Source organism: Chiloscyllium punctatum, chromosome 40, assembly GCF_047496795.1.
Source record: "Chiloscyllium punctatum isolate Juve2018m chromosome 40, sChiPun1.3, whole genome shotgun sequence".
NCBI classification, from domain to species: Eukaryota; Metazoa; Chordata; class Chondrichthyes; order Orectolobiformes; family Hemiscylliidae; genus Chiloscyllium; species Chiloscyllium punctatum.
In genome coordinates, this window is record NC_092778.1 from 42,951,004 (window position 1) to 42,977,729 (window position 26,726).

Below are 26,726 nucleotides of genomic sequence, written 5' to 3' on the forward strand. Positions count from 1 at the left end.
TAGTGAGGGTATCTGTGATGGTAATGCCATTAAATGGATCTTATTGCCTCTTATTGGAGATGGTCATTGCTTGGCATTTGCTTGGCATTTGAGTGGCATTAATGTTACTTTGGAATAACCAAACAGTCTGAGTTTTCTCTATTTGCTGATTCCTAGCTTGCAGATTTCTTTCTCTCACCAACTAATTCTTTCAGTTTCATAGAAAGATATTTGGTTCAATGCTGGCTGTTTGTCTTTAGGTTAATGTTACCCAGTTAGTGTGAGGTCACTGTGTCCCATCACTATCGTGTTGCTATGCCATTCTAAACAGCAGTTGTATTGAGCAGGACTTCAGAGGCCTGCCTTGGGAGCTCAGTGATCTCTGAACTTAGACCCTGATTGGAGCTGAGAGTGTTGAGAAGACCTTCATCTGTATTGGGAGACTCCAGGTCGTCTCTTGTTCCCATCTCAATGTACTGACCAGTGCTATCCAAATTCTCCCTCCGATCACTGCAGTACCGGCGATGAGACTTTCTGAGATTTCTTTTCATCTTCCACAACTGCAGCTTCTTCTTTAGTTCATTCTGGACCTGTGTGTGAACAAAATATCAGAACCTTGAAACACAAACTGATCCTAAGAACAATGGTAGCATTATATCAGTCAGCACATATATCACAGAGAAACTGCAGATAGAGCAATATAAACATTGACACAAATTCACACAGTGGGATTTCTCACACACTTATGCATCTGTCTTTCTTTTGCTCTGTCTGTTTGTGGCTATGTGCATCTCTGTCCATGTTTTAGTAAGGCCCTATCTATCTTCATATTGCTTTGTGTTCTTGTCCAGTTGTCTGCATCTCAGTATTAGTCTTTCATTCTGTACCTCTGTGTGATTTTATTGGGTTCCTATGTTCAGACTGGGTTTAGCTGGATGATTGGTTTGTGAAGCAGTGTGACACTGACAGCATGGGTTCAATTTCCACACCTACTGAGGTTATTATGAAGGACTTTCCTTCTCAACCTCTCCCCTTGCCTGAGGTGTGGTGGCTGTCAGGTTAAATCACCACCAGTTGTCTCTCTAATGAGAGAGCAGCCTTATGGTCTGAAGACTATGGCAACTTGACTTGGTTCCTCTGTCAGTCTGTTATTTTCTAGTTCTGACTCTGTGTTCTGTTGTCACTTGCTTAAACATCCCTGTGATTAACAATTATGTTAGAAACTTACATTCTGAAACATGTCATTTGGAGATGCACAAGATCTCAGAGGAAGAGACCATAAGACTATGAGATATAGCAACAGAATTAGGCCGTCTGCTCCACCATTCAATTATGGTTGTCATATACCTCAACCCATTCTCCTGCCTTCTACTCATAACTTTTGATCCCCTTACTAATCAAGAACCTATCTTTCTCTGTCTTAAATATACTCAATGACTTCAGCCTCTGAGTTAATGAGTTCCACAGATTCACCACCCTCTGGCTAAATAAATTACTCTTTATCTCAGTTCTTATCCACATCCATACTCTCCAGGCCTCTCAGCATTCTGTGAGTTTCAATGAGCTCTACTCTTATCGTTCTAAACTTCAAGTATGGGTCCAAAGTCCTCAACCATTCCTATATGACAAAGCCCTTCATCCCCAGGATCATTCTTATGAACTTCCTCTCGATCCCCTCTAGGCCAACACATCCTTCTGTAGATAAAGTTCCAAAACTGCTAATAACATTTCAAATGCAGACTGACTAGAAGCTTACACAGCCTCAGCAGTAGACCCTGATCTTGTGTTCCAGCTGCCTCAAACATCACATTTGCCTTCCTCACTGCCAACTAAATCTGCCAACTATTAACCTTAAGAGAATCCCGAAATAAGACTCCTAATTCCCTTTGTGCTTCAGATTTCTGAAGCCTTTCCCATTCAGAAAACAGTCTATGCTTTTATTCTTCCTACCAAAATGCATTGAATTTAATCGGTCACTTTTTGCCCATTCTCCTATCCTGTACCAAGTTGTTAGCAAGTTTTGAGAAGATTTGTAGCTCAGGTTGAGGTTCTGAATGTAGCTTTGTTCACTGAGCTGGGAGGTTCATTTCCAGACATTCCCTCACCCTACTAAGTAACATCTTCAGTAGGCCTCAGGCAAAGCAGTGTACATGATTCCTGCTTTCTATTTTATGTTTGGGTTTCTTTGGGTTGGTGATGTCATTTCCTCTGGTGATATTATTTCCTGTTGTGATGTTTTTCCTGTGGTGATGTAATTTCCTGTTCTTTTTCTCAGGGAGTGGTAGATATGGTCTAACTCGATGTGTTTGTTGATAGAGTTCCGGTTGGAATGCCATGCTTCTAGGAATTCTCATGCATGCCTCTGGTTGGCTTATCCTAAGATTGATGTGTTGTTCTAGTTGAAGTGGTGTCCTTCCTTATCTGTATATAAGGATATTAGTGAGAGAGGATCATGTCGTTTTGTGGCTAGTTGGTGTTTATGTATCCTGGTGGCTAGTTTTCTATCTGTTTGTCCAATGTAGTGTTTGCTACAATTCTTGCATGGTATTTTGTAAATGACATTAGTTTTTCTTGTTGTCTGATTAGGCTCTTTCAAATTCATTAGCTGCTGTTTTGGTGTATTGGTGGGTTTGTGGGCTACCATGATGCCAAGGGGTCTGTGTAGTCTGGCAATCATTTCCGAGATGTCTTTGATTTAGGGGAGAGTGGCTAGGATTTCTGGGTGTGTTTTGTCTGCTTGTTTGGGTTTGTTGCTGAGAAATCGGCAGACTGTGTTCATTGGGTACCCATTCTTTTTGAATACACAAAATTTACAAATGGAAATGAACCTCCCAGCTCAGTGAGCAAACCTACACCTTGTACCAAGTTCTTCTACAGCCTCCCCACCTCTCTAACATGGATTTTGTATCATCTGAAAACTTACAATTATTTGCTCAGTTCTTGTCCAGATTGTTAATGTATGATGTAAATAGCTGTGGTCCCAACAAGGATCCCTGAACTCCATTAATTACTACCATCAAAATAAAACCCTTTATCACCACTCTCTGCCTTTTGCCAGTCTGCCAATCCTCTATCCAAGCCAGCACCTTGCCCTGAACACCATGGCTCTTACCTTATTGTGCAGTCATCTGTGAGGTAGCTTATTAAAGGCCTTCTGGATTTCTACATAAAATACAACTACTAGCTCTCCTTTGTCTAACTTGCTCATTACCTCTTCAAAGGATTTTAATAGATTTGTCGGGCATGACCTTCCTTTGATAAAGCTGTGCTGACTCGGCCCTTTTTTAAACTATGCACTTCCAAACACACTACAATCTCATCAATAATAAGGTATTCTAAAATCTTACCAATGACTGAGGTCAGGCTATCTTCTGCCTCTTTCCCTTCTTAGAGGACTGGGAAATGGCTAATGTAATACTTCCGTTTAAGAAGGGAGCTATCTCCTTCAGAACCCTGGTATTTAGTCCATCCAGTCGGTGATTTATCCAACCTTTCAGCTTTCTCAGCAACTTCTCTTTAGTGATGGCCTCTACACTCACCTCTGCCCTTGAATTCACTTGAATTCTGCTACGACACTAGTATCTTCCATTGTGAAAACTGATGCAAAGTACTTATTCAATTCTTTTGTTATTTCTTTGTTCCTCTTTCCTACTTCTCCAGCCACGTTTTCCAGCAGTCCAATCTCCGCTCTTGCCTCTCTCTTAGCTTTTAGATAGCTAAAAAAAACTCTTGCAATCTTCTTTTATTGTTACGAGTTAGCTTACCCTCATATTTCACCTTCTTCCCCCTTATCACTTTTTTAGTTGTCCTCTACTCGTTTGTAACGGCTTCCCACTGATCTTCACTATTATTATATAATTCTTTTTTTAGTGTTATGCTGTTCCTCAGTTGTCTTGTCAGCCATGGTTGCCTTGTACTCCCTTGAGTATGTTTCTTCTTCCTTGGGATGAATTTCTGCTGTGCCTCCAAAATTAACCCCAGAAACTCCTGCAGGGCAACCAAAGCTGTACACAGTGTTCCAAAAGTGGCCTCACCAATGTCCTGTACAACCTCAATGTGACATCCCAACTCCTTTACTTGATGGTTTGAACAACAAAGGCAAGCATGCTAAATGCCTTCTTATCCATGCTGTCTACACGTGATGCAATTTTGAAAGAATTATGTACTCGGTGAGCCATGTGTTTATCTATTTAATCTTGTTGACCCTGTGCAAATTAGCTCATGGCTAATCTGTAGGTAATAATCTGAAGATTATTACCTTTTTGGTTCTGCTTTCTAATTTAACTCCTAACCATTCATGTTCCCTTGGTGGAACCTCTTTCTATCGATATTGCTGGTACCTATGTGGGTCAGGACAACTGGATCATTCCCCTACCACTCCAAGTTCTTCTGCAGCCCACATGAGACATCCTGAACCTGGTCATCAAGCAGCCAACACTGACTCTCAATCCTGGCCACAGAGAACAGTGTCTATTCCCCCAACTATACTATCCCTGATTAGAACTAAATTTCTTTTTTCTGCCCTCCGTTTGAATGGCTCCTTGTTCCATGGTGCTATGTCAATTTGGTCATAGTCCCTGCAGCTCCCAGTCTCATCTGCATTGGGAGCAAGAATATCAAACCAGCCTCCTTGTCCCAGCTCTATCCCCCAGTGTGTGTGAGTGAAGTCTCTTGCCCTTGCTGAAGTAGCACACAGAGAGAAGAACACACACAACAAAACAGAGACGAACAGCTCTTCTTACAGAGGTTATGACAACCATTGCTTCAGAGCTGAGCTTGTGGCAGAAGGAGTACTTGACTGAGTACCTGGCTGAGGGACATCAGTTACAGAAAATATTAAGCAGTGGATATTTTGTCACCTTACCTCACCATTAATAAAACAATACAGGATTGCCACCAACAAGCCCTGAAAAATAAAAGTAAACAATGAAGAGAAAACCAACGCCCAACAATACCTCAGGGATTTATCTTGATTCAGCAAAGTCCACATGACATCAACACTTATGTCACAAGCTGATCATGTACTTGGGATCTAGATAGACTATGAATCCCCCAGTCGCTCACATTTCAGCCTTGCAATTCCCAAACTCCCAATCTCTAGGCCATTTACACAAGCAGTGCACCTCATTTCCATTAATAATGAGATCCCTCTCCAACATTTGATATGAGCTTTGGGTGTCACCATTTGGGTATATGGAATAAATGTACCTGAAGGCCCAGGCTACAGAACAATAAAACAGGCCATTCATTCCATCACACTTATGCCAGTGTTTTAAAAAAATATCCATTTAGTCCCACCTCTGCTGTTTCCCAGTAACTATAATTTTCCCTTAAAGTATTTATCCAGTTCCTTTGTGAAAGTCATTATTGCTTTTAGTGTTTGCAGCCTTTGAGAGTGCATTCAATTATCAATGATTCATTGCATTCAAATGTTTCTCCTCTGGTTTTTTGCCAATGGTCTTACATCTGGCTCTTCTGGTGGCCATTCCTGCTGCCAGTGAAAACAGTTTATCTTTATTTACTTTAACAAAACCCATTCATAATTTTGAATACTATAAACTAATCTCTGATTAAACAGTTCTGCTTAAAGGAGAACCAGTTTCACAAATTTCAGTAAGTATCCGGAATCATTGTTAATAATCAGACTGTGTAGTTCATTACATTACCTGTATGGAGCCAAAGAAGAGTTCAACAAATAACTTTATGTATCGAAGTATTCCTTTAGCATTCTCGTCTGTGATGAAAATAAAAAAGATCTCGTGCACCCCCAACAAAGGGATTAGTATCAACGTTGATTTTGTTAAACTGAAATAGAAATGATATTGAGTTATAATAAGCATGGTAGGAAAACATAAGTCAGTTCATAATGAAGTATATTCTGGCAGGTCAATCAACAGATTCAAGAAAGAAGTAGATACATTTCAGATGAAAAGCAGGATAAAGGGCTATGGGAAACAGGCAGGAAAGTGGTGTTGAGACCAGGATAAGATTAATCATGATCATTTCAAGTGGTGGAGGTGGGGTAAAAAGAGCTGAATTGTCTACTCCTGTTCCTAATTCCTATGTTCCTGTGTTCAATATATTGACCACTTCATACATGTAGAGAATGATACCTGCTGACTTTGGAACAAACCATGCATGTTTAGTGGTTTCTCCCTTCTGCCAGGTCTCTTCCAACCCAATGGGATTGAAAACACTCTGCATCACTAAGTCCATCCTCTCCCTCTGGGATTTATACACAACACCTAAGCTTGCAACAGCTAAGTTTGGGATTGTTGGTGGCAGTGCCTAATACGGAGAAGCATCCCATTCCATGTCACCAGAATTTACCATATATAAGATGGTATAATTCATTAAAAAGTAAGTGTCCAAGCCTTTGTTTTTGAGAGACCACATACTGCAAATGATTTTCAGCAACTGGGGATCTCTCTGGGAATGACACTGGTTTGTGTCTGCTGTGCCCCTATAAATTACTAGTTTCCTCTGGGTAGCAACTTCATGGAGATTTAAAACATTTGAGCGACAATGCAACAGTAATACTGGGTAATTTACATTTCTTTCTAAAATAGTAGTATTACCCACAAAGACCAACGATTGAAGGGCCCTTGAAGCCCCTATGATGTCAAAGGTTTCACCCAGCTTGCCCAATAGACACAAAACCAATCATTGACTCAAATTCCTTAGGATCACCAGCCAGTGCTCCAAAAGAAGCAAAGGTAACATATACTAATTGAGACATTGTAGCCGGAGGAATTTTTTCCTTCCCATCTGCTGAACTTGGCTGGACCTTTTAACTGGCTGATCCCCAAAAGAAACAAAGGAAATCTTACCGATTTTTAAAATCTGTGTTGTGTGGCTGATGAGATCGCATCTTTGAGATGAGTAGAATTATTATCCTGATGAATATCGCAAAATTAATCTGAAACCAATCAAATACATTATTGTATTAGTGAAGCCCTTTTAGCTGAATAAGCTGCTAATACAATATCTGCAGTACTTCATAAACACAAAAGCATGTTCTCATCTAATTTCTGTAAATAATCTACAGATGTGGCTGAAAAAGAATTGGACTCAGATATAACATCTTTAATAACCTGCCGATGTTTATCAGTTGGGTGGATGGTGGGATGCAAGCAAGAAATCATTATTGAGAGTAATGGCATCAAAACTTGTTCTAACATACAGTATGCAGCCATTGCAATCTGTATATCACAAAGAGTATGTAATGTGTACATAACAGAATGTGTAACCTGTGTATAACATGGAGACAGTGTGTGTAATAGATTCTGTGCACCTCCTAAGTCATAATTTCTTTGGTCGTGTTTGCATTAGTGTATTCTCCAGCACTTTACACAGAAAAACCTTCATCGGTCTAAGAACCCTGTTGGAGTTTATGCAGACTTCACCCGACCTACATCAAGTTTAATCACACCATAGAAAATCTGACTCTAATTTTAAGCTTCCTCTTTGTCTCCTTTCTATTCCTTGTTTATATATGGAATATATGGAATTATTGCCAAGTAACTTACATTTTCTCCATGTCCACTGACATGCATTTCTATTCTGCTTTCTCCTCTTTTTAAAACCCATTTTCTCATTACCTTTCTGGCCTTGCCTCCCTAAATTTTTGCTCTGTGGCCCTCACAAGTTACCTTTACTGACTTCCTATATACCTATCCTAACTTCAGTATTCCTCAACCTTCTTGCTCTCTTGCACCACCCCACAATTGGCTCTCAGATAAGTCTACAGCTTCTCTCTGCCTCACTTGGCATCCTCTAATGTGCTCATCGAGGCCCTTAGCACTGAGTCATTGTAAGCAGCAACTCCAACTGCTCCACCCCACTCTGTCATTGATTTTCCCATTCACTGCATCTGCTAGAAATGAATCTTGTCAATCTTCTTTGTCTACAATTCCCATTGCTAATCCTCTGCACTCTCCTAATAGATCAGCTCCTAACATCCTTCAGTACATTTCCTTCCAGGAAATTGTTCATAAATAAAAAAGGCCCTTGTTATCTGTGACAATGACATAATGGCCTTAACTGAAACTTAGGGTAAAGAATGATGACATGTTGCTTCTGCATGAAGTTTCCCACCTGGTTTTATCTTCCACCACTTACCCCATCAAGATCATCACAGTGGCTGTGGGGCACATATCACTAGCTCACATTTCAACTTTAATGCCCTTTATCCCCCTTTTTTTTACATTACAGCGCAGTACAGCCCCTTCGGCACTCAAAGTCGCGCCAACCTGTGAAACCATTTCTCACTCTTATTCAAAATACTCATTCTGTCCAGGTACCATAAAAATGTTCTCACTAAGATATCTTCACTGCTTTTATCCCCTAGTGTCTGCACCGAAAGAAAATTCTCATCCATGGCAGTTTCAAACTCCATCACAATTCTAAAAGAACTGTGGATACAGTAAACCTTTAGAGGAAGGGTCACTTGACCTGAAATGTTAACTCTGATTTCTCTCCATAGATGCTGCCAGACCTGCTGAGCTTTTCCAGCAATTTCTATTTTTGTCTCCATCTCAATTTGCTGTGCTTTCTCTCTCCTCTGAGTTCACTTTGGTCTCATCATCCCTTCACCTTTCTTTCCAGATAAACTATCTTATGGTCTTATGATCCACCAATATTCACCCTTTACTATCTTGCACAGTCTTGCTTCTTCCATTGTAAGAATTACAAATAGACCAAAATGTGTTTACTTTCTTGTATCATTTTCCACCCACATTCTGTGCTGCATCTAAAATCTACTTCCATCTGTGTATCCCTGCAACAGAAAAAGAATAATTTCTTTTCTTACAATGGGTGCTTTCAAAATTCCAAATGTTTAGCCTTCACCATGATAGTCCTGTAGTCACTGACTCAATCATATAGTCACTTTCACCTTTGAAGCATTAATCCCTTCTAAAACCATTACTCTCTCTCACCATGGTCACTCCCTGCTGAGGCCTTCATTTCTATTCCCAAAAATGAAAAAAGACCTGGATTTCAGTTTTGCAAGTTCAATATGTTGATAAAACCTACCTCATGCTCCCTCAACATTATTCCCGTTAAACCACTGAAACCCAACTGGCCTTCCTTGTCCACATTACCCAATATTGTTAATGGGCCTTTCTATTTGATGCTGCCCTTCTCTCCTCTAGATCCTTTATCATCATTCCTGTTAAAAAAAAGCCCCTGACTCTAAGTTGCTCCCAGGATTTCATATTTGAATCACTCAAATCAGGTATCTATCTGAGCCTGATCAGAAGTCCTATCAAAGTCCTTATCAAAGTCCTAAATGAGCATGAAACCATAGCAAAGATAAACTTTTCATCCTCATCCTTCTCCACCTATCTGCATCTTTTGAGGTGGTTAACCCCTAATTGTCATTCTCCAATACCTCTCTACCGTTGTCTGTTTTCACTTGATTCCATTCTCATCTGTCTAATCATAAACTTGATAATCTCTTGCAATGGATTCGCGAATAGGAAGGGTTTGGAGGGATATGGGCCGGGTGCTGGCAGGTGGGACTAGATTGGGTTGGACTGAAGGGTCTGTTTCCATGCTGTACATCTCTATGACTCTATGGTGTTCCAGTGATCTATCATTGCCCCTCAATACCCAACTCAACACAGTGTGAATTTTTACATACACATTGACAATGTCCCTCACCATGAATTCTCTCTCCTCCTCCAAAGTTGTTAATTAAGACTGGTTATCTGACATCCAGTTCGAGATGAGCAGAAATCTCTCCCAATGAAATATTGGGAAGACTGGAGCCGTTGCTTTTGTTCCCTGAAAAATTCATTCCTTAGCTATCCTACTCCATCCAATAGTTTAAAGCTGAACTGTTTGTTCACAGCTTTGGTGCCACACTTGACCCAAGATGAACTATCAATCATACATCATTACAATCACCGAGTTCACCTGATACCATCCTGCCTCAGTTAATCTGTCACTGAAACCCTCATTCATGCTTTTGTTACCTTTGGGCTTGACTTTCCATGTTACATCTTCCATAAACTTGAGGTCATCCAAATCTGAATGTAACTCACACCAAGTACTGGTCATGTATCACCCATGTTCACTGACCTACATTGACCTCCAGCAAAGTAACACCTTAATCTTAAAATCTATAGTCTTGCTTTTAAATCCTACAATGGTCTCACCCCTCCCTATCTCTGTAATCTCATACTCCCCCAGCATCTGAAATATCTATGGAAATCTCTTGAATTCTGAACTCTTATTCATTCTGAATTTTAGTTATTCCTCCAGCGTAACCATTTCTTCAGCCTCTCTAATTAGCATTCCTCTTTTAGAAGCATCCCTTAAACCTTTTTGACCAAACTTTTTGTCATTTCCCTTAACATCTCTTAAGGGGCTCAGTGTCAAATCTTGTATTCTAATATAAAAACAAAAGTTGCTGGAAAAGCTCAGCAGGTCTGGCAGCATCTTTGAAGAGGAATCAAGTTAATATTTCAGGTCTGATGTCTCTTCCTCAGGATTGATGGTAGCTAGGAAAATGTTGGTTTATATGCAAAGGATAGGGTGAGGGGAGGGGGTAAGGAGTAAATAATAGGTGAAGATAGAGCTCAAAGAGAGCAGTTGGACAGACAAAGGAATAGATAATGATCTGGTTTGGAGGGTGAATAGCTGTTAATGGAGACTCTCAGTGGGTAACAATAAGTAGTGCACACATCTGTGGGCTTTTGCCTGAAACATCAATTTTCCTACTCCTCGGATGCTGCTGACCTGCTGTGCTTTTCCAGCACCACTCTGACCTAAACTCTGGTTTCCAGCATCTGCAGTTCTCACTTTTGCCTATGTGATAACAAGGCCTAGTGTGTGGAGGAGGGAGCTCAGACATAGGAGAGTTCAGGTCCTGAAGTTATTGAACTCAATATCGAGTTTGGAGGGCTGCAAGGTGCCCAAGCAGAAACCGAAGTGTTGTTCTTCCTGCTTGCACTGGGCTTTGTTAGGAAGCTGCAGCAAGCCTGAGACAGAGATAGGAACAATTTACTGCAAATACTGGAATCTTTAGTGGAAACAACAAATGTTGCAGATCATAGCAGGTCAGGCAGCATCCCTAAAGAGAGAGCAAGCTAACATTTCGAGTCTAGGTGACTCTTCATCAGTCATAACTCTGATGAAGAGTCATCTAGATTTGAAACGTTAGCTTGCTCTCTCTCCAGGAATGCTGCCTGACCCACTTTGATCTGCAACATTTGTTGTTTTCAGTACTGAGATAGAGATGTTAGCTAGGGAACAGGGTGGTGTGAGGCAACTGGAAGGCCAGTGTCTTTTTTGTGGGCAGAATGTAGGTGTTCCATGCTTTGTTTTCCCAATGTAGAAGAGACCACAGTTGATGCAAGCGGGCATCAGAGCCGCCCCGCATTTGCCACAGGACTATGCCTACATCGGTAAAACTATAGGAATTCATTTTGTGTTTTAAACGGCAGCCGCAGCTTAAACCCACAGAACTCAGCAGCTGCCAGTCCGCCCACGTTACCGGGAGATGGGAGCCAGAGGGTGGTGTGAGGCAACTGGAAGGTCAGTGTCTTTTTTGTGGGCAGAATGTGGATGTTCTATGCTTTGTTTTCCCAATGTAGAAGAGACCACAGTGTGAGCAACAAATGCAGTAGACTAGATTATATGAAGTAAAAACAATGACTGCAGATGCTGGAAACCAGATTCTGGATTAGTGGTGCTGGAAGAGCACAGCAGTTCAGGCAGCATCCAAGTAGCTTTGAAATCGACGTTTCGGGCAAAAGCCCTTCATTTTATTCCTGATGAAGGGCTTTTCCCCGAAACGTCGATTTCGAAGCTACTTGGATGCTGCCTGAACTGCTGTGCTCTTCCAGCACCACTAATCCTAGATTGTATGAAGTGCAGGTGAAGTGCCGCTTCACATAGAAGGTATATTTGCACCCTTGGACGCTGAGGAGGGAGGAGGTAAATGGGCAGGTGTTACACCTATGGTAGTTGCAGGGGAAGGTGCAGCGTATTGTTGGGAGTGAAGGAGGAGTTGACCAGGAACAGTCCCTTGTGGTAGGAAGACAAGGGAGGGAAAGGGAATATGTGTCTGGTGATCTTGTTTGCTAATGCTCCAACAAAGGGCCTTGGAAAGTTCAGTTACAATAAAGATGCAAAATGAATGCAAATGGTTTTTGTAGTGGCTTCAATATCATGCGCAATGGAAACAATTGGAAACAGAGCCTCACAATGATGACAAGTAAAAGCGGAGATCGCACAATCCACCAGAAGGACATGTTAATGTTTTGTCTCCAGCACCTATTAAAAAAAAATCAAAGTGAGAAACTGAATTTTAAATTATTTAAGTGTCACAGATTACTGACTCTATCATTGGTAATGACAGCATTTTCTGGCCATTCTTCATTAAATTGATATTTCAGAGGGCAGTTGAGAGTTAAGGACATTGCTGAGAGACTGGAGTCACATGATGACCAGACCAGATAAAGATGGCAGATTTCCTTCCTTAAAGGACATTAGTGAACCAGATCCGTTTTTGCAAAACTTGAAAATTGTTCCATGGTCACCATCACTGAGACCAGACTAATCCAAACCTGGGCCTCTGGATTACTAGTTCAGCAACATTACCACTTTATCACTGTCTCCCTGTCATCATTCCTCTCAGCTTCATGATCATAGGGAGAGTGGTGGATTCTCTACTCACCAGTGACATCTCCTGGAAAGCATTGGCTGTTGATGTCAGCCTTGTATTCAAGTGTCAAGTAGCCTCTAGCATTCACTGTTTATGATAATTCAGGGGGCTCTTGGGGAAACTAACAGGTGAATGCAATAGAAAAAACAATACTTCCAAAAGCAACACAGGAATGGGGAACATGAGGAAAACTGAGTGAAACTCCATGACACAATTGTTACTTTGCAGAATTAAACCAAGAAAATTGTGATTGAAGTGAGCTGCGCTGTGGCAGAGGTGGGGAAAAGATGTCTTTCCTGTATTACTGTAGCATTTTGCCTTACCCAGAATTCTCCTGCAAGAACTTGACAATGATCCATGGAAACACAAAAATCAGAGGCACACCTAAAAAGAAAATGACAAAACATAATAGAAAACCTGCATCATGTTAGTGATTCATTAAACACCTTCTGAACCAGAGACACATTTAAAAGGGTTCAGGGAGATAATGACTTCTATTAATTGTATGTATTTTGAACCAAGAGTGTGGTGCTGCTAAAGCACAGCACATCAGGCAGCATCTGAGGTGCAGGAAAATCAATGTTTCGGTAAGGGCTTTTGCCCACTCCTTTTTCCAGCTCCTTGGATGCTGCCTGACCTGCTGTGCTTTTCCAGCACCACACTCTTGACTCTTATCTCCAACATCTGCAGTCCTCACTTTCCTCTGTGTTTTGAATCAACCTATTCTGGTATGTTATTGCAGATCTCTGGGGTAGGTAAGGGTTTGAATGCAGGGACACTAACAGAGCACTACAAGAGCCAAACTACATTGATCTAGATGTTTTGAATAAAACTGGTCAGAGATGTTATTACACACCTCTGGAATAAGTGGGACTTGAACCCCGTCCTCTTAACTCAGAGGTGGTTTAATGGTTTAATTTAAAGTTATGTGTGTACTGGTGGATGGGGCATCCACGGGGATGATTAGTTGTATATTGTGGTTAAATCTGGCTCAAAAACAGAAATTGCTGGACAAACTCAGCATCTGTGGGGAGAAAAGAATCTAGTGACCCTTAGGTTTCAGAAGAAAGGTTAGAATGGAAATCTCATCAGAGAGAGAAGTGGAACTTCTTCAAGGTATGCATTCTTGGAAAAGAGGTTGCAGTAAGTTAAACAAAATAAAAAAAAGAATGGCAGATGCTGGAAATCTGAAACAAAAACAGAAATTGCTGGAGAAACTCAGCATATCTGGCAATATGGAGAAAAAAACAGAGTTGACATCCTGACCTTTCTTCATAGCTCCAAACTGAGTCAAAACAGAACTCCGGACTGTTCTGAAGAAGGGTCATTGGTTAGCATTCACTGTTTATGCTTAATTCAGGAGACTCTTGGGGAAACTAACAGGTGAATGCAATAGGATGCTTTTTCTCTACAGATGCTGCCAGAGCTGTAGGGTTAAATCTGACTTCCTACTTCACTTTTCATGGTTATGGCTGCACCAGGGATGTCCATGGGAATGGAGCATGCAGTGTCCACTAGCCCGGTCAGTGGGCACTGTGGGGGCTGGAGTACATTATTTTGTCCCTTCACAATGGCACTTTCATTTGTGAAACTACCTTTAAAGTTTGATTTTGGTTACCGTAAACCTTTAAGGGCATGTTATTGTTACTGATTAATTTGGTTTTACTGGTTACTTGTAAGTGTATAATGAGACACTAACCTGCACAAGGTGGATGTTAACAGATCCAGATATTGGGCTATGGAGGTTGTTGTTAGACCTAACTTTCTGTCTCACTTCCATGGTTACATCTGTGCCCTTGATGCCCTGGGTGTGAGAGCTGGGACATTTTGAAGCCTTCTGCAATCAGTGAGCCCCCAGAGGGACTATTTCTACAACATTTTCTGGAAATAATATTTTAATTTAAGTTTAAGTTCCTCTAAAACTTGGATTTTACATTTTGCAATTTGCCATTAAAGGATGATGTGATCCTCAAAAAACTAACAAAAACAAGACTTCAAAGGAAATTTATTGAATTTAAATTAAATCTTATTATGTTAGTTTTTTTAAGGTATGGTCATTTAGCTAACTGGTTAATTAGTTTATTTAGTTTACTCAGAAGGGTAAAGAGACACTCAACCTGGGCAAAGTGGCATTTTCTAGGTTCTGGTCACAGACATTTTCAGAGACTCTTCCAACCTGACTGGAGCTCAGAGCTGCCCAGAAGTAATCAGGTAATCTTGGGTAAAGAGCAGGTGAGTCAACGTTTAGGTGGCACCGATCCACAATTTCATCTCTGTCACCTCTCCTCAAACATACCTCCAAATCGCTTTAAATGTTTTCCACATTTTCCCTGACGTGAACAGTCTATTCGCCATATCCGTTATGAAAAGGAAAACAATACCTGCTTCTATTGGGTTCCTTCATAGCCTCAGGGATAACTTCAAAGCACTTTACAAGCAATGAAGTATACTTGAAGTGTTATTACTGCTGCAGGAAATGTGGCAGCGAATTTGTGCACAAGTTCGCACTGCTGCAATATGATAACGAATGTCTAGATCTGCTTCTGTGGTGATGGTTGAGGAGTTAACACTGGTTCTGTAATGAAGTTCAGGCTAATTCTCAGTCAGTGGCCCAACAGGGGCTGAGCCAACACCATATCCACTCAAGTAGCTGGTTATTACACTCCATTCTCTCTACCATTGAACACATTATTTATTGAAAGCCCGAGACTCACACACATCTTACCCCAACCAATCAGCAGATAGACCAGGAAGCACTTCTGCTCAGTGAAAACAGATACAATGAGCAGGAAGTAGAGGAATAGACCCTCAACCAACAACCAGTGGTAGGTGCAGAGTACACTGTAGTGGAGGAAGATCTGTGAAGTGCGGCACCACATTGTAGCCTGGAATAAAATAGCAAAATTACACCTCAGGCCAGGCTACCGAGATGTCTCACTATTATAGCATGCCAAGGACTTGAAACTGCCACAAACCCAACCATAAAACACCAACAACTTGCATTTATTTCATGCTTTGAGACAATAAAACATCCCAAGCTGTCTCATAAAAGTGTTTATCAAACAAATTGATGCAAATCAACATCAGAAAGTAATGGTAGGTAAGTGAACGTTGCAGATTACATGGCCATTACATTCAGATGTTCTGGTGGAGTCGATGGTGCTCACTACCACCCGCCCCCACCCCACCAATACTGTAATCAAATGGATCATTGAGACCTCAAAGGCAAACAATCACACCACAATCCATTTTTAAACTACCCACACAACTCACCCAGTCACTGCTCTATTTTCTCACTCACTAATACAGGTTTGCAAAAAAAGTGGAGTTGAATGGGTAAGATTGCAGTGGTAATATTATTGCTATTACCATGCCCATGCTGGGAGCCTCATGTCTCACCATGTTTGGATCAACAGCCTGCAGCTCAACACTGACATTGCCATTTCCTGCTTGTGGATTGTCCATGAGCGCATCTTTGACCAACACAGAAATAGCTCGGAGGATGAAGGAGCCAAACAGGTTCAGATGGATGTAGTTTCTCATGCAATGGAGCTTCCTGAGGGACAAGAAAAGTGATGATCTCCTGATTATCAGCCAATCTTCCTTTACCTCGAGGTTTGATTCAATTGTAGAACCCACCCCACCCCGAGGAAACATCTACACAGATTGCCTGGCATCACGGATAAGAAGGATACGGGTCTGGGAAATAAGCTGTTTGTAGTCTGAGGTTCAGAAATCAGCTGTTTGGCATTGGGGATGGCTGAGGCAATCACCTGTTTGGGGTCAGACAGGATCAGCTTTTGGGGGTCAGGGGTTGCTGTGATCAGTTATTTGGGGGATGTAGTTAGATGTGTTCCCCCTGGGAGATTGTGTCCTACAATAAACCTTGGTGGTTTCTGGTGGTTGATATTCCGAAGGTGATAGTCTGTTGGAGAATCAGAAACTTGCAATGATGATTGATAAGTTCAGCACTGCACCCTCAGAGACAGGGACTTGTGACAGAGAAACTGAATTTGGTGCCTTTCACGGGGACTGTACCCTGGGGAAGAGGATGTTTACAGAATCAGTTCCAAACCAATAATAGTGCCTTTAACATTCAAAGAAATTATCATTTAAAATAAAGTGGAGCATTCCTCTTCTGATACGATGGTCTCTTCGGTACACTGGCAATTTCAGACTGAAGACTGCTGCTCTACTGGAGCTATGGTAAGGCTTGAAGAATCCCCACAGGAAGGAATTTGTCAGTAACCCTCAGTCACTCTCAATAGATCGTCTATTGTTATGTGGAGCTGTAGGACAATATGTGGAGGCAAACCGCGAGAGAAAGATATGGGGCAAAAGTAAAAATAAATACTGAAAAATAATTTGAGATAAATGTGAAAGTACCTGAATGAGATGATAGTGAGACTTGCCCCGAGGAGTGTGATAAGAGACAGAATGTAACCAGCCGTGTACACAAAGCGGAACGTGCTCAGAGTCTGCTGCTTGACCAGCTACAGATAGACAGAGGCATCAATAGAGAACCAGTAACCCTATATCAATCCTACCCTTACCATATCCCCAACCAACATTACCCTTTATTCACCTTCTCCCTCACTCACTGTACCCCAAACTCATTGTACCCTACACACACCATTTGCCCCAGTCATTGTATCCTAAAGCCACTGTATCCATACTCACTGCATACTGGCCCATTCCCAATTTACTCTGCACACCAATCATCTGTAGCCCTCACTGACCTGTTGCTGTAGAAATACATGATCTTCATCACATTCTGAATGATCAACCCAAGGCTCATTTGTGTAATTGTCCATCAGCCAAGAACCTTTCTCAGTACAGTATCTGAATGCAAAGCGTTTATCAACTAGGGAAAAAAAAGGATTGGGTTTACTCAACTATTTACACAGCAATGGGTTATCACTCTTCAAGGATCAGTCAGTCACAATGTGACAGATTTATGCCCTTGAAGTCAGTCTGTCAGTGAGTTAATCAGCTTATCTGTCATAAATGGCAATGCTAATCTCTCAAGGGGTCAGTAATCAAGGATGGGATTGTTATGAACAGTTTTTCCATATCTGTGTAATAATTATCTAATTTATAATTTAAACAAAATCTGGTAGTTAACTTTCAATCATCATTAATTGTCACATTCTAATTGGCAATACATCTATCAATCAACCTTCTCCTCTCAAGCAGTATTGTTATGTATTCCCCTTAAATTCATATTCTTGCAAATTATCCTGAGGAGTGCAAAATGAAATGCTTAGACAGAATTCATCTTTTTTTCTGTAATATTAAAGTTCTATACTACCAAATGACTATAAACAACACCTTGTTTCAGAGTAGGTTTAGAGTTATGGATTATAATGTGGGTAAATGTAAGGGTTTGTACTTTGGCAGGAAGAATACAGGAACTGAATATTATTTAAATTACAGAAACACTGAAGAAAGCTATAGAATAGAGGGAGTCCTCGTTCATGAATGACAAAAATCTAGCATCCAAGTTCAGCAAGTAATAGGGAAGGCAAATAGAATGTTAGTGTTTATTTCAAAGAAAATGTAATACAAAAGTGGCAGGTTTTGCTAAAACGATACAAGGCATTTGTCAGACCAGAGAGGGAATACTGTGGACAATTTTGGGCCCTTCATCTAGTGGAGGATACATTGACATTGGAGGCGGTTCAGAGAAGATTGCCTATGCTGATACCAGATATAGAGGAACTGTCTTATCAGGTTAAGTAGGTTGGTCCTGTTCTCTTTGGAATTTAGAAGAATGAGAGGCAAACTTACTGAAACATACAAGGTTTTTGGAAGACTTGACAGGGTAGACGTGGAAAGGTTGTTTCTCCTGTAGGAAAGTCTAGGACTAGTGGGCATAATCTCAGAATAAGAAGTCACACATTTAAGATAGAGATGGGAGAAATTTATCCTCTGAAGGCAGTGAATCTTTGGAATTCTTTACCACAAAGAGCTATAGACATTAGGTTGTTAAGTGTATTCAAGGCTGAGATGGACAGATTTTTGATCGGTAAGGAAATCAATGGTTTTGGGGCAAGGTAGGAAAGTGAAGTTGAGGATTATCAGATCACCATGATCTCTGAATGTTGATGCAGGCTCAATGGGATGAATACCTACTTCTGCTATTATACCTTATGGTCTTTTTAACTGCTCATTCTATTTGTCCTGCCATTCTCAGTGACTTACACACATGTAAATCCAGCTGTTTCTGACCCTGTGCACCCATTTGGGTAGTACCATTTATTTTAAACTATATCTTCATGTTCTTTTTAATAGAACGTATTACCTTATACTTCTCAATATTTGAAATCCATCTGATGACTCACTAACTTGAAAATATCTATTGTTGGGTTCACATTATCCTCCTCCTCCCAGTTTTCAACACTTCCAAGTTTTGTATCATTCCCAACTTTGGAGATTGTTGCCAGCACACCAAGATCTAGTCGATGAATATATATCAGAAACAGCAAGGATCTCGAAACTGACCTTGGGGAGCTGCACTACAAACATTCCTCCGACCTGGCAAATATCCACAATCCTATGTGTCAGCCAGTTTTGCATCCTTGTTGCTATTATCCCATTTATTCCACAAACATTAATTTTCTTTCACAAGTCTGTTGTGTGGCATTGTACTGAATACTTTTGGAAGTCCATGTATACCACATCAACAGCATTGCCCTAACCAACTCTCCCTGTTATGTCTTGAAAAAACTCCGGCAAGTTAGTTCAACATAATTTCCCTGATTAAATCCAGGCTGACTCTTCTTAGTTAACCCAAATTTTTCATGTGACTATTAATTCTATCTCAAATACTTATTTCAAGAAATCTCCCCACATCTTAGGTTAAATTAACTGATTTGTTATTGCTGGGCTTAAACTCATTTTATCCTCACCATCCCTTTTTGGATAAAGGTATGGCATTTGCAATTCTCTAGTCTTCTAGCACCATCCTGAATCTAGGGGACATTACAATCTGTCTGGCCCAGCTCTCTTCTTGCCCCATTGATATTAGTCCTCCCCCAGTTAATTAATCTTACCTATAGATCATCCTTTTATCTATTGTTATGTTAAACCATGATCATTGTCTACTAAATGCTCTTCTATTGGCTCTTGTATTCCTTAGCTCATCTTGTTCCCAACAACCAAATCTAGCATTGCCTCTTTTCTGGTTTGAATTGGCACACAATTGTGGAAAATTCTCCTGAACATAATCAAGAAATGCTTGTTTCTTACTGCTTTTTTATCCTACCAGTATTCCAAACAATATTGAGATATTTGGGCCAAAGGGCCTGTTTCCATGCTGTAGGGTATGTAATCTAATCTAATTATTGCCCCCTTTATAAATATTCTACAATGTTTGCACCTCTCTGTAATTTCACTGCAGAATTTGTTTCAATAAACCTTTCCCACTAGTTGGTGCTCTATAGATTACACTGAGCAGTGTAACTGCACCCTTTTGAGCTTTAATTCAAATTCTAGCCAAATTGAGTCTGCCCTTGAATTCTCTAGGACATCCTCTTTCTGCATTACAATGATGTTCATCTTAGCAAATACAACCAAATATGTCCACACACCCCCATTGTCCTTTTTTCTGTTCCTATCTTTTATGAACACCTTATAACCAGGAATATTTAACACATGATGCTTCTCTTCCTTGACCCATGTCTCTGCTATGGAATAATTCCACATGGCAATCTGCGTCTGTATCTCACCAATCTTAGTGACTGCAATCCATACATTCAAACATGAATGCAACCCTAATTTAGACTCTATTACTCTCTTATTCTCTGTTACTCTATCTATTAGTTTACTATTTTCTATCCTACTGTTCTCCCAGTATTTTGCATACCTGGTATTACTTTCTAATATTCGCTCATGTTCCCACACGCCCCCTGCCAAGTTAGTTTAAAGCCTCAACAGCAAGGGATCCCATGCGAGGAACTCAGTCCCCACTTATTTAGGTGCTGTCTGTCTGGCCTGTACATCTAGGAGAAAGTGAGGACTGCAGATGCTAGAGATCAGAGCTGAAAATGTGTTGCTGGAAAAGCGCAGCAGGTCAGGCAGCATCCAAGGAGCAGGAGAATTGACGTTTCGGGCATGAACCCTTCTTCAGGAATGCCCTGTACATCTGCCAACTGACAGTCCCAGTGTTCCAGGAATTTAAAACCTTGCCTCCTGCACCATCTTTCCAGCCACGCATTTGACTGTCTTATCCTCCTATTTTTGTGGCACTGGGAGTAATCCTGAGATTACTACTATTGCTTCCTAATTTTTAACCAAGTTCCTAAAATTCTGATGTGGGGGCCATATCCCACTTTCTATTTATGTTGCTGGCACTAATGTGCATCATGACGTCTGCCTGTTCACCACCCATACACCCCCCCCCACCCCCACATTCCACCCAAAAGACATCCTCTGGCCTCTCTTATGACATCCTTAATCCCAACAGCATGGAGGCAACATTTTGGTTTCTAATGATTCCATGCCAGCCTAGTTGGCTATTCACCATGTTTTCTATATTTGTGGCTTCTTCTATTTCCAATAGATCATTTCACCTTTGTTGTACATTTCTGTGTCTATCAGTTTCTTTCTCTAGGTTGCTGGTAACAGAATGGATTTTGCTTCCTTTGTTATATACTTGCTTTGAAAAAAATGTATGTGGTGATAATTGCGAGAAGTTGTGCCCTATTCCTTTTAACAAAAATCCATTATAATGAACCAGATTATTTGTATACTGGATTTTACTTAAGGTGCAAGTGTGTTTTGACTCGTAGAACAGTGCAATGCAGTTATGGTTTAGTTAATGCTCCTAAAGACAGTTATTTACAATTCAAATAAATGTTGTCAGCGATCCATGTTTTAAAGGAGCATCATTGGGACAGTTTGCTTTCATTTAATAATTACCTCTGTCTATCCAAGGAATGTACCAGGGACATGAAACATTCACTCTGGTTCCTGGTGAAGCGTCTGGCCAGCAGATATACATGTCAAAGAAACGATGGCAGAAAGCACCTTGGTATGTAGACACAATCGAGATAAAATCAACAGAAACTGGTGATAAGTCTGAACTGGATAACATCCAAATCCAAGCAGTTAATGCTAGATGGTGTATTTTAAACATAATACAGGAATGTTTAGCTGGTAACTCAGTTACTACATAACATGCAGGCATGTTACATGTAGGAAAACAGAAATAGATTTCTATCTTCAATGTGTTGGTTGTACGTTGATAATATCTGAATGCAGTACCGTTATATACCAGGAAATAGCAGACTCTGTTTGATTGGATGCCCTGAATATAATTTTCATACAATTAATTTGCCATGTTGATATCTCTGAATGATTTGCTGTGTATCAATAATATTTACTCTTTTTATTTTTGTCTGATGGATGAGAGAATAATAATTCTGAAAGAAGTCCACATTCTGTCTCAACTAACTATTACTTTGGGATTTGAGGAAGCTATTCTGAGGTCCTGTCCACCTCAACCACCACCTTAATCATTGACTCCTTCCTCCATCAGTGCACAGTGGAAACAATTTTTAGCATATACCAAATGGGCTGTAATAAATGGCTGAGAGTCCTTTAACAAAACTTTAAAACCTGTGACCTCAACATCCTAGATCAAGCACAGCAGGTACATGGTAAGGAGTTGACCTTGACTGCGTGTTGCAGACATACACATTCCAAGGCCCAGGACTACATGCTGAGGGACATTGTAAAGCTTGGGCCAGCTGCCGTGGGGAAAGACTGCTATCTGATGGCTTTCTGCTGAATTATAACGAAGATCTGTTCAGTTGTCAGACCCTCTCAGTGCCTCAAAATGAACATAGTTATTTGCATTAGTAGGAAATGACTTTTGTTTTGCAACTGCAGAGAAGCTCTGAGAAACGTCAAAATTCCATTGTTTTATCTTTTTTTGCAAAGACTGTACAGATATGATGTAGAACCTTGTATGCACTTTTATTTTATTCATAAAACTCATCTATATTTGTGAAATAAAATATAAGCAGGTACATGGTAACAGTATGACCTGCAAATTCACACCATGCTGACTTGGAACAATACTGCTGTTCCTTTACATTTGTTAAATCAAAATTCTGGTTATCCTATCATAACAGTACTATGGACATATCTATACCACCTCAATGGTTCAGGATGGAGGCTCACCATCATCTTCTCATCAGCAATTTAGCAACAGCTAAATTCACATCCTACAAAAAACTAAACAGGATACATATAAAGGTGCAACTCTGTGAGCAACAGAAAGGTTGAATCTCAAAAGGATGAATTAAAAATGGAAGTGGATTTGAGAGATCTCTAAACTTGGTACAGTTTCGGTGAGTATATTGTATTGGTACCTGTTAGCAAATCTGGCTGTGACAGCACATTCTCGAAGCACTCATTGCGGTATTGTCTCCATTTCTGAACTGTATCTTCAAACAGAGAGAACGAGGCACTCTGGGAAGGCAAAACCAGCACTGTGAAAGGGTTGTTATATCTAGGGAGTCATCATCACTGAGGTACCCCATTGCACTGCAGTAAATGCAAGACCAGGACCAAAACCTTTATTGCCTTAAAGGTATTTTTTAGTCAACCTGTCCAGGGATGTTATGGTACACCCCTTGACCAAGTGGGACTTGAATCCAAGCCTCCCAGCCCAAAGGTGAGGACACTACCACTGCACCACAGCAACATCCTTTCTGGGCTTTCAAATTTTAAAGCTGAATGGAAATCACCTGGGAACTTTTCAATTCTTTTGGGAACATGCAGACTATCAGAGACTAAAAGAGAGATCCTATAAAGTGGCCAAGAGCACTGGGAAATCAGAAGATTGGGAAGGCTACAAAAACAAACAAAGGATAACAAAGAGAGAGATAAGGAGGAAAGGATCAAATATGAAGATAGGCTAGCCTGTAATATTAGAAATGATAGTAAAAGTTTCTTTCACTACATAAGAAACAAACAACAAGCAAAAGTAGACATTGGACCACTTCAAACTGATGCTAGAAGCCTAGTGATGGGAGATAAGGAAATAGCTGGAGAACTTAGTAAGTACTTTGCGTCAGTCTTCACAGTGGAAGACATGAGTAATATCCCAACAATTAAAGGGAATCAGGGAGCTGAGTTGAGTATGGCTGCCATTACAAAAGAGATAGTGCTAGAAAAGCTAAAAAGTCTTAAAATTGACAAATCTCTTGGCCCCGATGGGCTACATCCTAGAGTTCTGAGGGAGTTGGCTGAGGAAATAGCAGAGGCATTGGTTGAGATCTTTCAAAAGTCACTGGAGTCAGGGAAAGTCCCGGATGATTGGAAGATCGCATTTGTAACCCCATTGATCAAGAAAGGATCAAGTCAAAAGATGGAAAATTATAGGCCAATTAGCCTAACCTCGGTTGTTGGTAAAATTCTAGAATCCATCGTTAAGGATGAGGTTTCTAAATTCTTGGAAGAGCAGGGTCGGATTACTACAAGTCAACATGGATTTAGTAAGGGGAGGTCGTGCCTGACAAACCTGCTGGAATCTTTTGAAGAGGCGACAAGTAAGTTAGACCAGGGAAACCCAGTGGATGTGGTCTATCTAGACTTCCAAAAGGCCTTTGATAAGGTGCCACACGGGAGGCCACTGAGTAAGGTGAGGGCCCATGGTGTTCGAGGTGAGCTACTGGCATGGATTGAGGATTGGCTGTCTGACAGAAGGCAGAGAGTTGGGATAAGAGGTTCTTTTTCGGAATGGCAGCCAGTGACAAGCAGTGTCCCACAGGGTTCAGTGTTGGGGCTGCAGCTGTTCACGTTATATATTAATGATCTGGATGAAGGGACTGGGGGCATTCTAGCGAAGTTTGCCGATTATATGAAGTTAGGTGGACAAGCAGATAGTACTGAGGAAGTGGGGAGGCTGCAGAAGGATCTAGACAGTTTGGGAGAGTGGTCCAGGAAATGGCTGATGAAGTTCAATGTGGGCAAATGCGAGGTCTTGCACTTTGGAAAAAAGAATACAAGCATGGACTACTTTCTAAATGGTGAGAAAATTCATAAAGCCAAAGTACAAAGGGATCTGGGAGTGCTAGTCGAGGATTCTCTAAAGGTAAACATGCAGGTTGAATCCGTGAATAAGAAAGCGAATGCAATGTTGTCATTTATCTCAAGAGGGTTAGAATATAAAAGCAGCGATGTGCTACTGAGACTTTATAAAGCTCTGGTTAGGCCCCATTTGGAGTACTGTGTCCAGTTTTGGGCCCCACACCTCAGGAAGGACATACTGGCACTGGAGCGTGTCCAGCGGAGATTCACATGGATGATCCCTGGAATGGTAGGTCAAACATATGAGGAACGGCTGAGGATCTTGGGATTGTATTCATTAGAGTTTAAAAGGTTAAGGGGAGATCTAATAGAAACATACAAGATAATACATGGCTTGGAAGGGGTGGACGCTAAGAAATTGTTTCCGTTAGGCAAGGAGACTAGGACCCATAGGCACAGCCTTAGAATTAGAGGGGGTCAATTCAGAACAGAAATGCGGAGACATTTCTTCAGCCAGAGAGTGGTGGGTGTGTGGAATTCATTGCCACGGAGTGCAGTGGAGGCCGGTACGCTAAATGTCTTCAAGCCAGAAATTGATAAATTCTTGATGTCACAAGGAATTAAGGGCTACAGGAAGAATGCGGGTAAGTGGAGTTGAAATGCCCATCAGCCATGATTGAATGGCGGAGTGGACTCGATGGACTGATTGGCCTTACTTCCACTCCTATGTCTTATGGTCTTATGGTCTTATGGACTAATAAAATGCATAATACAGAAATGTTTAACATGTTAAAATGGCACATCAAGAAAGTTTACATTGCAGCTGAGAAACTGAAAGTCTATTTGAATAATGTGCTCTGGATGTCACGACAGTTTGCTGCTGAATTTCGTCACAATCAGTAATGTTCGAACTTCCGAAGGCTGGAGGGCAAGAAGTGAAACTTCATATTCTGGAAATCTGTAAGTTTCCCTCAGGTTGTTCTGCATTTACTAAAACCCTTACTTTATATCTCATTCTCAAGAGATTTTGTTCCCACATAAGCTGTCTCTCTAGTAAAACCTAGTTCATTTAATTAACATTCATCCTTCAAGACTGTTCTCTTTTTATTTAATTTTGGATAGATTACCAACAGCCTGAAAGCTACGTGTATTTCTGTAAGCATTCATCACTTGACGTGGACATTGATCTGTGCCAAATCCTGGGCCCACCTCATTTAATTACTTTACCCGACAACAGTTACACAAGATAATAGTGTCATTGCTCACTTGAACTTTATTAAAGCAATGCAGCAGAATAAAAATGGTCAAGAATACCTCACCAAGTACAGTTTCCACACCAGACATTTCACTCTGAAGTGGCCTTGTCTCAGTTATGTTTCACTTCTGGTCTAACTTCAGCCCTTTTAAACCTAAGTCATGTGCTGCAAAGGTCAGAGACCCCAGTTGCATGGATGTTTGGCAAACAGATGGGATCAGCAGACATCAAATCAGCTCATGCAGTTCATGCTGCCAAAAGTCAGATCAATAACTTGACTCGAAATAAGTGCCTAAAACACTAGGGGCATAAACTCTGGTCTAAACCAGTAACACACAGGCTCTACCTGTGGCTGGAATTCCTTTTGGACTTCATTCTGCAGAATGCTTCTTTCACTTCCTCAGAATTGCGAGAAACTAACACATACATACTGCAACAAACTCCAGTCAGAGCAAAGTGAGAGAGATGCAAAAGGAGGGAAGAGGTGTATCAGATGTAGAATAGTGAAAAAAGTGTCCATGAAAGGTACACCATACAAGTGATCTGGCATCATACTTTGTTCAATGAAATGTTTGTTGAAAATTAATAACTCATGTATACATTCAGTGGGAATGGAGTGAGTGAGTATATAGACAAATGAGTCCTGAGATAACAAAACTGGAAAAAGCAAGCAAAAAGAAAGTCAGTGGAACACGTTACAAAAGAATAGAGGTGGAAGGCAGGATTTTAGTTTAGAAAGTTTCTTTGTCTTTTTTTTAAAATAAGTATCCAAAT

General features: G+C 40.7%; 1 protein-coding gene across 2 annotated transcripts; it reads right to left on the reverse strand.

Annotated features, from left to right (window-relative positions):
• On the reverse strand, positions 1 to 26,090 carry LOC140464769 (glucagon-like peptide 1 receptor). 2 transcript variants are annotated; one of them, XM_072560261.1, is made up of 13 exons: positions 26,017 to 26,090; positions 23,035 to 23,134; positions 21,578 to 21,685; positions 17,395 to 17,519; positions 17,042 to 17,148; positions 16,055 to 16,211; positions 15,381 to 15,540; positions 12,979 to 13,039; positions 12,195 to 12,264; positions 6,810 to 6,898; positions 5,646 to 5,784; positions 4,844 to 4,885; positions 1 to 569 (listed from the first exon to the last, which is right to left on the reverse strand). In XM_072560261.1, exons 3-13 carry the CDS (start codon positions 21,657 to 21,659, stop codon positions 303 to 305), a joined length of 1,299 nt encoding a protein of 432 aa, XP_072416362.1. In that variant the 5' UTR covers positions 21,660 to 21,685; positions 23,035 to 23,134; positions 26,017 to 26,090; the 3' UTR covers positions 1 to 302. The 2 variants fall into 2 exon arrangements, with proteins under 2 accessions (XP_072416362.1, XP_072416361.1); XM_072560260.1 differs by having other exon boundaries at positions 26,012 to 26,066.
• Positions 26,091 to 26,726: the final 636 nt, after the last annotated feature.